Source organism: Eurosta solidaginis, chromosome 1 (assembly GCF_040869045.1).
Source record: "Eurosta solidaginis isolate ZX-2024a chromosome 1, ASM4086904v1, whole genome shotgun sequence".
In the NCBI taxonomy this organism is placed as follows: Eukaryota; Metazoa; Arthropoda; class Insecta; order Diptera; family Tephritidae; genus Eurosta; species Eurosta solidaginis.
The window spans coordinates 257,981,162-257,993,410 of NC_090319.1; the positions used below are offsets into that span (position 1 = coordinate 257,981,162).

General features: G+C 41.2%; 2 protein-coding genes across 3 annotated transcripts in view; one reads left to right on the forward strand and one right to left on the reverse strand.

The window, feature by feature from the left end:
* Positions 1 to 397: 397 nt before the first annotated feature.
* The window catches only part of Not10 (CCR4-NOT transcription complex subunit 10), a 65,477-nt gene continuing 53,625 nt past the window's right edge, over positions 398 to 12,249 (forward strand). The window contains exons 1-2 of one of the 2 annotated variants that reach the window (XM_067760487.1): positions 398 to 724; positions 783 to 945. In XM_067760487.1, coding sequence (XP_067616588.1) covers positions 621 to 724; positions 783 to 945 — 267 coding nt within the window. In that variant the 5' untranslated portion in view covers positions 398 to 620. The remainder of the gene's footprint in view (positions 725 to 782; positions 946 to 12,249) is intronic. The other variant, XM_067760486.1, reaches the window with a different exon arrangement.
* Positions 943 to 1,455, reverse strand: LOC137237165 (uncharacterized). The gene is made up of 2 exons (XM_067760491.1): positions 1,279 to 1,455; positions 943 to 1,212 (listed from the first exon to the last, which is right to left on the reverse strand). The coding sequence occupies exons 1-2, from the start codon at positions 1,448 to 1,450 to the stop codon at positions 992 to 994; spliced, it is 393 nt and encodes a 130-aa protein (XP_067616592.1). The 5' UTR covers positions 1,451 to 1,455; the 3' UTR covers positions 943 to 991.

A 12,249-nucleotide genomic window follows, 5' to 3' on the forward strand; every position in this document is an offset into this window, starting at 1 on the left:
CGACGGTAAACCAAAACCCAATTGGTTGGCTACGATACGGTTACGACTTTAGCGGCACCAATAATCGATTGCATTGATTCTCATAAGATTGGTCGAATCAGCTGTTATAAGGTTACCGATACGGTTACCGATAAAGCACCAATGTCTCCAGCTTTATACAACAATCATATTGACTTTTTAAATTAATAAACGAATTCAACTACCATGAGTTGCCCTTTGGTGTTTAAAACCAACTTTTATTTGGAATGTGTCTATAGAAAATGTAAAAAATAAGAGCAGCTACTTAGCAAAAAATTTTGAAATATGTTAAAAAGGGTTAAAAAATGTTTGGAAAAACTATGGAAAAAATGATATAAGTAATCGAACAGCTATTAACTTGTGATTGATTCTGTTTATTAATGTGAACGTTTTTTAAAACATTCGCCACTTGCATGAATTCACAATGGATATATATTCAACTACTTTTTCCGACTCCTACTTAGAACTCCGTACAAAACTATCGATAAGAGATTTTTTTGATATAGAACCCAAAGTATTGGTACCTAAATGTAATCTTATTAGGATCGTACCATCTCTACGGCCATAGGCTCACTGGTGTGCGATTATTCAGAAGTTAACAAATGGAAATAACTGGAGCCGAGCAAACTGAAAATAAATATGAGCACAATGAAGATGTGGAACAGGAATATAAACTGATTGAAAAAGCTTATGAAAACTTTAGCAGGTTAGCCACAAATACATATGACACAAGTAGACTAAAGAAATATTAAATTCTTCACTAGTGGTAACTATGAGCGTTGCTTGGAAGTTCTTGACGAGCTGGAAAAATGTAAAGGAATCAATAGCAAGCTTCAACATAATCGCGCAGTAACAAAATTTTATCAATCGGGATGTAAAGATCATGGCACACTATTGATGGCGCTCAGCTGCGAAAATGCCGACCAAGTGAGTAAATTTTATTTGCTTTATTTCAGATCCATATTAATAACAATTATGTATTTTGTGGCCTGAGTTCGTTTAGTAATTGCCACATGGCTAATTCATCCTCTTTTAGTGTCTGCATACGTTGATGCTTCTCTTGGCGAATTTGTTCTGTAAGCATTTTTGCTTGTTCAGCATGTTTACGCAGAGTTTTTCCTATTGACTTGTGCTGCTCGTCTAATTCGTATATGGTACGGTGGCAGTGATTAAGTAAAATTAACACCTTTTCAGCTTGAAAACAAAAAAATTACTGAGTTTTGTGAAAAATTTGGAAAAAATAGCAAAAAAAAAAAATACCTTCTTGTGTTTTCTTCTCACAATCCTTTTCCACTTGAGATTTCATGTCATTAAAAGTGTTTTGAATACCTTCTTTGTAGCTTTCGCGTAGCATACGAATAAAATCAACATGAGATATGTAACTATAATTAACGGATGTGTCGCATTGCGAAAGTGATGAATTTGTATCCATTTTCAATAGAGAATAAAATTTGTTTGTAGTTCCAAAAGCTCAAACTGTCAACTGATTGATTGTATGATATAAAAATATAACGGCTTCCGGTTATTTCTTTTTACCGTTACCCACGATGCAATAAAAGACAGGTGATGTCAGTAGTAAAACAAACAAAATTTGACGGCGCTCTAAATCCGTTCTTGAATTTTAAGGCTGTAGGGATGGAAAATTGTTGCTACTATTTTGCTGATTTGAATACTTAATGAAATAAGTGTCTCTTTGTGGAAAAATGCCAACCTTGTTAATATGTACTTTGGCGCTGGGGGAATAATCTACCTAACACACGTTTTCACCCTGTTGCTGAAGTCCTTTGTCATTCCGGAACAATGGAAAATGGCAAGGATAATTCCACTACTAAAGCCCGGCAAACCAGCTAACCAATAGCTAGTAGCGAAGACATTAGAAACCGTTTTGCTCCCCAATTTCACGGCAAATCTTCGCGTAGCCAACGGCTACCACAAAATGCGCACCACGCTAAATGTGATTAACACTCAGATTGATTACGGACTAAATCAGGAAAATCCCGATCATAGGACGGTGCTCGTGGCACTTGACCTGTAGAAAGTTTTTGACAAAGTCAACCACGGAGCGCTACTCCAAGACATAGAAGGCTCACATTTTCCCCCTTGTCTAAAAAGATGGACCGCCAATTATCTGAATGGTCGGCAAACGTCCGTTCAATTTAGGAACGAAATCTAAAAACCTGGGAAAATTATACAGAGGGTACCACAGGGTAGTTTCCTATACCTGCATTTAATTTCTACATATCAAAACACCCAAATCATTTCCCATACCGACAACTAGACAATTATGGCAGCAGGACCTGGCTCTCCAATTGATGAATTAGTTTCTAAAATAAACAACTATCTCCCCGATCTTTCTAGTTTCTTCATCTCGCGCAACCTGGCATTATCACCGACACAATTCACGGCCACGTGGAACGGATGTCGTTGGACGTTCACGTCGATGGTGTCACCCCACCAACTGTCAGTCACCCAAAGATATTAGAGGTAACGTTCGATAATACTCTGACCTTCAAGACGCATGTCACCGAAATTGTATCTATGAGTACAAACCCGCAACAAAATCCTCAAATCGCTTGCCAGAAGCACCGGGGAAGAGATAAAGAAACGGCCGGCCGCTAATGAGCCACTCGTCACCAGTTTAGTCGCCCGGTCTTAAAAACACAAAGGGCTGCAGGCCTGTTAAAACGCTACAATTAGAACTGCCACTGAATGTCTCCTTATGACCCCGAACACCATAATGGGCCAAAGAGCTCAACATTAAAGAGCACAACGAAATGCTGAACAAGCAGTTGTAACATTAAATTGTCATAAACCAGGACATCCTAGCAAACAATTGCTGGAGCTAGATCCGCCTACACGGGGGTTAAGGGAACATCTCCATAAGCACTGCGACGAAATCCGGCACCTACCAGCACAGCCATTTGATCCAGACAAGCATAAGCAGGCCCTAAGCCAAATCCACTCAAAATCGGTAAAAGCTTTTGCCAGGATGCGCCCAGTGAACACTAATATGCAATATCCCACACTTACAGAAGAAGAAAGCACACTACCAACGGAAACACGAGTCACCCTGTCCTAACTTCGTTCTGGATACTGTAACAGGTTAAACTCTTGTCCAGAATCAACCACGTCATACGTAATGTATGTGGGATTAGGTACTTAAGTACTAATTAGTCAACCATACTGGCAACATCAAAATTGGTATGTTAAAGGCAACCCTTTAACATAACCGTACCAACTTGACGAAAGAAGGCCAACATGGTCGACCTAGCCCCCCAGCGGGTTAGGTGGTTAGGCGGGCACACCGCCGCCGCCGATTAAGTGACCGGCGTAAACCTCTGATTTGAATGCTGCACTTCAGAGTATCAGATTGTCCACAACTGATGAATATGGAAATATACTGCTGACGTCAATGGTATGTTTTATGATCTGGAACAACATCATTAACTTGCGGATGAGTATCTGGGAGGCTTGTAAAGCGAAAATTAAAAAAATAATATTTGGAAAGGTTTTGTTTATATGCATTTAAGGAAATCGATCCTCGGCTTTTGCTTCAAAATCTTGCGGATCGATCAAAACATTTCGGGAGTAGCTCCTTGCGGAGAATGGTCCCATTTTGTAGCGTAGTTTCACCGAAGGAGATGTGCAGGGCTAAGTCTAATGCCCGTCGTCGGCACGATTTCTTTAAATCATTTGTGGCTACATGCTGGTCACGCACAAAGGCGACTTACGGATGCTATCAATTGCACAGTTTTAACGATTAGCATCAATGCTGGCTTATTGTTGATCGCGCCAAAGGGCGCCTTCAATTTTTTCGGCTGTTTCTAAGAGCTACAATTCCCGACGTGCAAACAGTAGCAATCCCGACCACCAGTCGCTACCACGCATCCTGGTCCTTATACCATATGCCAGCACAGATGCTATAGGACTGCGACTTCGAACTCATCCTTCGTCGACGTCACTTTCCTAGAAGCTCTAGGTGTAGCTCCGAAGACTTTTTGGCGGATGTTTTTGTCGCACTATGCTTCCGAGCTACACAAAAAAAAAAAACACCTTGAAACATTAGGAAGTAACTATTCTGCCAAGGATGCCGAACTTGACATCATATGCAGTCTAAGTGGATATCATTGCGTAACTCATGGGTGAAAATCGTATAATCCTTGGCGCACTATATAATTTAAACTTACAAGGACCATGGATAAAAGTTTTAAAATATAGACCAAAATTTGCAGACGTTTGTATTCGATAAATTTACTTCAATAGCCTTCGTTTCCGGCCTTATGATATAAGAGCTCATTTTGGATTAACGCCTTCAGTTTTCAGACTAGGTCGACTATCCCCTACGTTAGGGTAGCAGAACACCCGGTCATTTGTTCGAATGTCTTGAGAGAGCTTTTACTTCACCACTTTGAGTGTTCTTGCGAAGGACATAGCCTACCCTGGTTAAAAAATGTGCCTACGTATTCACATATGTAACAGGATAGGCTAGAATCAATGTCATTCACTTCAAGTGACTAGTTGGGGATAGGCCCGCCAACTTTAGGAAATGTCAAACCGGGAGACTTGGGTGTTGAATGATGAAGTGTGAAAATCAAAATTAAGATTTCAGACACTATTTTATAGTTAAACAAATAAAGTGATTTTTCAAACCCTTCTCATACGTGTTGAAGATATATGCAACTTAAGTGTGAGCTGAGAATCATTTTAAAGGAGAATTTCAACCACTGGAGCCTACTAAAGGATTTTGCATCAATGATTTCGCTTATTCTTTCAGCCAATCGGGATATAAAATTCGGCATCTTTTTCGGGTAATTTGCTTTTTTAACAACTTGAGGACAATTTGAAAATGTGTTCGACAATTTGGGATATTTTATTTAAATTCATTGTACTTTATTAATTTTTTGAAAAAATTATGCGAAGTGAGCATTTAAATTTATTATATATGTAACTTTTCTTTAAGTGTTTCGTTTTAATAACTTGGTGAATTGGGTGGTGCAAAATCCGTGTTAAGCTGACATCGGAAGCGCCTGTTTTTTTAAATAACTTTTGAACGATTAGAAAGTGTTAAATTTCGCAATTGGATTTTGATAACTGGAAGTGATGTGCATCCCTTGATACCCCTTTCGACAATATCAGATCAATTTTCGAGATGAACTGCAAATGGCCTAGACAGTCTCAAAAGAGTAGAAAATATAGTATCGCGCCGAACGCAGCCGCGCTGATCTTTTTGACATTCGGCGGCGGCGTGCGAAAAACAACGAGAATCGGCGGCGTTTATCTCTAGTTAGAATATACCCGCGATAGGTATGCCTGTCGTAAGAGGCGACTAAAATACCAAATTGTCAACCTCACCTATCCGTGGCGAATCCTGTTTAACAGCCGAGGCTCTGGCGACCCCGAACTCCTCATGAATGTAGAGGGTGGGAGGGCGGTCATGGCCTAGAAGGTCGAATGTAGTCATAACAAATCGTTCCCGAGATGGTCGGACTTGGTACCGGATCTGCATCCGGCAAAGGACCATCAACATCGATAACACTCCCAAGGCCTTCGGGAAGTGTCCTTATCACTACAACATGGCCGACCTAGCTTAACTGCCCGTTTTTCAGAGAGATAGAGTCCGTTGTCAGCTGTCGCCGTGTTAATAAGTAAAATGTAAGAAGTCAAGGTGTTGTTAACTGCTAGTAATAACTTAATATGACAAAATGTAACGCTTCCCAAGGCCGGCGGTTGTATGTACCGGAGCGACTCGGTGGTACCCGGCTGTGCCGAAGATTTCATACCTTTCATGAATGGGGCTGAACAATAATCGTATCCCGTTCGTAATCTCCCAATAATCGGATGTATAAAATAAGAAATATATAGATGTACATTCCTAAACGATTTTTAAGATAAATATAAAATAAAAAATGGCAAAAAACCCCCTTATCTGAACGATCGGTTGTATGGAATATATATTATATATAGCTCCAATCGAAATGATTTTACAGGAAATCTTCTATGATATATTAGAATATATATCACCAAGTTTCACGTTTTTATATTGGATACTAAGGGAGAAATGGCCAAAAATGTTTCTATCTGAATGATCGGTTGTATGGGATAGGTATATACTATATACATATAGCTCCGATCAAAGTGATTTTTTCAGGAAATCTTCTATGACATTTAGAATAAATATCACAAAGTTTAACGTTTTTATATTGGAAATGAAGGGAGAAATGGCTAAACATCTTTCTATCTGAACGATCGGTTGTCTGGGATATATATTATATATAGCTCCGATCGAAATGATTTTTTCACGAAATCTATGATATATTAGAATAAATATCACCAAGTTTAACGTTTTTATATTGGAAATTAAGGGAGAAATTGCCAAAAATCTTTCTATCTGAACGATCGGTTGTATGGGATATATATTATATATAGCTCCGATCGATATATAGAATATATTAGAATATATATCACTATGTTTCACGCCAAAAATCTTTCTATCTGAACGACCGGTTGTATGGGATATATACTATATATAGCTCCGATCTAAGTGATTTTTTCAGGATATCTTCTATGATATATTAGAATATTGTAACGAATTTGCTGCAAATCCTCTTATTTGCAATCCTCTGCTAAGTTCGAATCACTAAACTGTTGAATAAATAACTCCAATATTGAATAATGGAAAAATGGCCTTTATTAAAGTACTTCACAATAACACTTATACTTTGCTACTCGCTGGCTTAATAACCAACTGACTGATAACTCAAATGAAACTCTACTATTGGCCGCCAGATCGCGTGCTTAATCAAACTGATTGATAGCTCAACTCAAACTGAATTACTTCTTACTCGCCTGCCCCGCTTTTATAGTTTACGCTGCATACTTCTAGGCTCTTCGATTTCCAGAAGTTACTAGTTAGTTCAGCTACAAAATCGCCAGCCACAACTTCGTGCACAAATTATTTCTCTCTCTTGTGACAACTCAGATAAGATATATGCATGTGTTTGTGCATTGCCGCTCCGCTGCTCGTATACGTACATATGTGTAGACGCAATTATTTATTCGTTTATGTAGATACATAATGATTGAATTATTTATGTGAATGTTTGTAGTTTACAGTCTCTCGCGCATACATAGGCGTATAAGTAAATGCATCTGTGTGTGACATCTTTCGGCTGCCTTATATATGTGTATACATGATTTGATTATTGACGTAAATACTGCTTATCGTGGCCTTGGCATCGCCTTAGTGTGGTAGTGGTATAACTTAGTGATTTTAATATCCGTGACACTGCCCTCCACCTAAGTCTGATCGTCCCGATCAGACAAATCTCTCGATCTAAACGTTGCCAGCCTTTCCAAATGGACCACTTTCATTTTGGTTCGTGGTTTACCGATGGTTTGTATGCGGTACACTACATCGTTGATCCGTTTTACAACTTTGTATGGGCCTTCCCAATTACACTGCAATTTCGAGGACAAACCTTTTTTACGTTGTGGGTTGTATAACAGCACCAAATCTCCTTCCTGAAAACCTTCTGAATTAATTGCTTTATCATATCTGGCTTTCACCTTGTCACTCATAATCTTTGTTCGTTGCCTTATCAGATCATGTATTTCTCTTAGCTCTTCTTCCAAATCATTAGTGGATTTCCTGACATTTCTCTCCGCATTGGCATCTATCCCAAACTTCAAATCAGCTGGCAGTCTAAGGTCATTGCCAAAAATTGCTTTTGCAGGGGTTTGGCCCGTTGTCCCATGCACTGCTAATCGGTAAGCCATCAAGAATAATGGTATACGGGTATCCCATTCTTTATGGTACTTGTCTACTACTTTCCTTAAGTGCTCCTCCAATGTTCTATTGAATCGTTCTACCATACCATCGGATTGAGGATGCAATGCAGTTGTCCGTGTTTTTCGAATGCCCAATGACTTACACATTTCCTGGAACACAGCTGATTCGAAATTCCTGCCTTGGTCAGAATGTAACTCCATTGGTACACCATACCTTGCAACCCATTCGTTTTTAACCACTTCTGCTACTGTTTCTGCTTCTTGGTTTGGGATTGGGTATACCTCTGGCCATTTACTGAAATAATCCATAACCACCAGTACGTATTTGTTTCCGCGGTTGCTAGTAGGAAATGGACCTGCGACATCCATGGCGATGCTTTCAAATGGCGCACCTGAGTTATATTGCTTCATCTGGCCATGACTTCGTGTTCTGGGCCCTTTCGCTCTGCTGCAAACCTCGCAGTTCGCAATCCACTCAGTGACCGACTGACGGCAACCAACCCAATAGAATCTCTGTCTAATCTTCTCGAGCGTCTTCGTGATTCCAAGATGACCTCCGCTTGGACCATTATGCAGCTCGCTGAGCACGTCAGGAATCCTCTTTCTGGGAACAACTATCAGTTTATTCTTGTATTTACCATCCTCACTCTCCCATACTCGATGAAGGCAACCGGATATCAATTCTAAACTGTTCCACTGTGCCCAATATGACTTCGCAATGGGACTCTCTGCTGACATCTCTTCTCTGTTTGGTCTTTCATTTCGTTCGAGCCCTTGCATAACACGTGACAGATCTGCATCTTCTAGCTGGCACTTTCTTAGCTGTTCCTTGTTCCATTCATCTGTACATGTTATATTCATTAGCCGGACATCTATAATGTCTTCTTTAGCCTCGGCTTTTGAACAGTGCTTGCATTCCAAACTACATGGTCTTCGTGACATTGCATCAGCATTTCCATGGGTACTACCTTTTCGATGCTCAATGGAAAAGTCGTAGCTTTGTAGTCGCTCGATCCACCGTGCCAATTGTCCTTCCGGATTACGGAACTGCAGAAGCCATTTCAACGCTGCGTGATCTGTCCTGACACGGAATCGCTGGCCGTAGAGGTATTTGTGAAAATGTTTAATGCACTCTACCAATGCCAACAGCTCTCTCCGCGTAACACAGTAGTTCCTCTCTGGTTTTCCAATCGAACGGCTGTAATATGCAGCTACCTTCTCCTGTCCATCGACCAGTTGTGATAAAACGCCTCCTATAGCATATCCACTCGCATCTGTATCTAGAATAAATGTTGCTCCTGGAATCGGATATGCTAACATTGGGGCAGTGCACAAACGCTCCTTCAATGTTTGGAAAGCCACTTCTTGCTCCTTCTTCCACTCAAAAGCTTTGTTTTTTCTTGTAAGCTCATGGAGGCTATGGGCTACGCTGGAAAAATTTGGTACAAATCGGCGGTAATATGTGCACAGCCCAAGGAAACTTCTCAATTCATGTAGGTTCTGTGGTCTTGGCCAATCCTTTACAGCCTCTATTTTTTCGTTCGCAGTGCAGATGCCCTCTGTCGTTACCTTGTGACCCAAATAATTGACTTCATTTTTAAACAGCGCACACTTTTTGGGACTTAACTTCAGACCAGCGCCAGCTATTCTCTGGAAAACTTCCTCCAAGTTCTTAAGATGTTCATCAAAGTTCTTGCCCAATACGATGATGTCGTCCAGGTACACCAAGCATGTTTTCCAATGTAGTCCTTTCAGTACCTGGTCCATGAGTCTCTCAAAAGTAGCTGGTGCATTACAAAGTCCAAAAGGCATCACTGTAAATTGCCAAAGACCATCACCGACACTGAAGGCTGTTTTCTCTTTATCTTCCTCCTTCACCTCCACTTGCCAGTAGCCGCTTTTCAAGTCCAGCGTGGAAAACCATTTCGTACCAGATAGCGAGTCCAGAGTGTCGTCAATTCTTGGCAATGGGTAGCTATCCTTTTTCGTTACGTCATTCAACTTCCGGTAGTCCCCGCAAAACCTCATTTTTCCATCCTTCTTTTTTACAAGTACTACCGGTGAGCTCCATGGACTAGCTGATGGTTCGATGACGCCGCTGTCGCTCATTTCTTGAATGATTTGACTCACAACTTCCCGCTTCGCCAGTGGAACACTACGTGGAGCTTGACGGATCGGCCTCGCATCTCCAGTGTCAATTTGGTGTTTCACAACGTTGGTGCGGCCTGGTTTAGAATCATCCTGGTCAAATATGTTCGCGTACTTTAGGAGCAGTTGTTTTGCCTTACTCTGATATGCTTCCTCTAGCCCCTGCATCCATGCCGTGATGTCATTTGAAAGATCAGTATTACTAGCTGAAACGTGTTCCTGGAGCTGTTCACAGTTAATAACTAATTCAGCCTCTTGGCATCTTCCCAAAATAGCTCCTTTAGTCAGTTTGAGTGGTGACTCGAACTCATTGAGTACTCTTACGGGAATACGTCCATCTTGTTTTGTCATCGCCAGGGTTTTTCCTACAAGTATGTTTAGTGCTGATTTGTTTGCTGCTTCGACAACCCACAATTTGTTTGTCCCACAATCTCCATCAACCTTTGCCCAGATGACTGCTTCGGATTTTGGTGGTATTTGCTGACTCTCTTCCACCAGCACTCGTTTACTGCTGTAGCCTCTCTCGTAGCCGAAATTAAGTGGTATATCCATGTTTTTATATCGCATCGTCTTGCTTTGCATGTCGATCTTGATGCCCTGGTCGATTAAGAAGTCCGCTCCAATTATGATTTCATCAACAATCTCTGCCACTATAAAATTGTGTAGTACCGTGACGTTCCCAATTGCTACTTCACATGCTACTTCTCCAATTACCTGGGTGTCCTCTACCGTGGCTGTACGTAATCTTGCTCCAAGCAATGGTCTTATCTTTTTGTTGACTAAATCCGCTCGAATGATGGAATGGGATGCACCCGTATCTACAGTCAGTAACCGTTCCTTTCCGTCCACATGTCCTCCAACAGTAAGATTGCTCGATCTTCTTCCAATCTGCGAGATAGAGATTATGGGGCATTCAATTGCGGGAGCCAGCTGTCGCTCCTTGCGGCTGACTCGATTTAGTTTAACGATTGAGTGGTCTTGGAGATTTGCTCATCACCTTCTGCTCTGCGTTTACGACCACCCACATTGTTGAAGCTATTGGGACCGCTGCTGCAATGTCGTGCAATATGACCTGGGTTGCCGCACTTGAAACATTTAATAACTCCGGCATTTTTCTGTTGTGATCCCTTCAGTGCTTCCAAAATAGTGTCTACCCAATCTGGTCTTTCCACTTCCACACGATGAGCTTTGTATGCTGGTTTACTCAATAGTGAGGCCGTTTCCTGAGTCAATGCATGTGATACCGTTTCAGCAAATGTCAGCTTTGGGTTTGCGTATATAGCTCGCTTCGTTTCCACATCCCGTATGCCATTTATGAAACTCTGGATTTTTACCCTTTCAGTGTATTCCACGGGTGCGTCCGCATTTGCAAGATGAGCCAATCTTTCAATATCTGAAGCAAACTCCTGCAATGTCTCATTTGCTTTTTGGTAGCGGTTTTGCAACTCAATTTGGAATATCTGTTTTCTATGCTCGCTTCCATAACGTCGTTCTACAGCAGCTATCAATGCTTCATAATTGTTCCGCTCTCCTTCGGGAATCGTCTGTAGGATTTCCGCTGCTGGCCCTTCAATGCCACGAACAGTGCAGCAACTTTATCTTCCGCATTCCAGTTGTTCACTGCTGCGGTCTTCTCAAACTGTAGCTTGAAGACCTGGAAAGGAACAGAACCGTCAAAAGATGGAGTTTTTACCTTCGTATTGCTTGCTGAAACAACTGGGCGAATTAGTTGCAACTCCTGTATACGACCTCTCAATGTTTCAATCTCGGCATCGATTTTGTTCTCAAGTTGCAAAATTTTTGTGTCTTGCGCCTCCATCTTCGAAGAAATACGTCCTTCTTGCTCTTCCAGTTGTGCAGAGATCTGCGCTGATATTTGTGCCGACATTTCGGACATTCGTGCCTCTTGTGCTTCAATCTTCGATGTTATACGGTTCTCCTGCGATTCCAGTTGAGATGCTATACGTGTCTCCTGTGATTCCATCTGTGATGACATATACGTTTTCTGTTCTTCCAGTTGTGTTTCCATCTTGGATGTTATACGTGTCTCTTGCGCTTCCAGTTGGGATGCCAATTGCGACGACATTGATGCTACTGTCGATGTTTGTGCAGATATTGCAGCCAATATCATGTTCAAGTGTGTGCTGGTAACCGTCTGCGATGTTTCGTTTTTCTCTTCAATTTTTGTTGTTGTTTCGTCCCCATCAGGATAAAAGACAAACTCGTCCACATCAATTCCTTGCGACTCCATTACCTCTCGTAGCCGTGCTTGAAGTTCAATCTTATTGCCGGTTG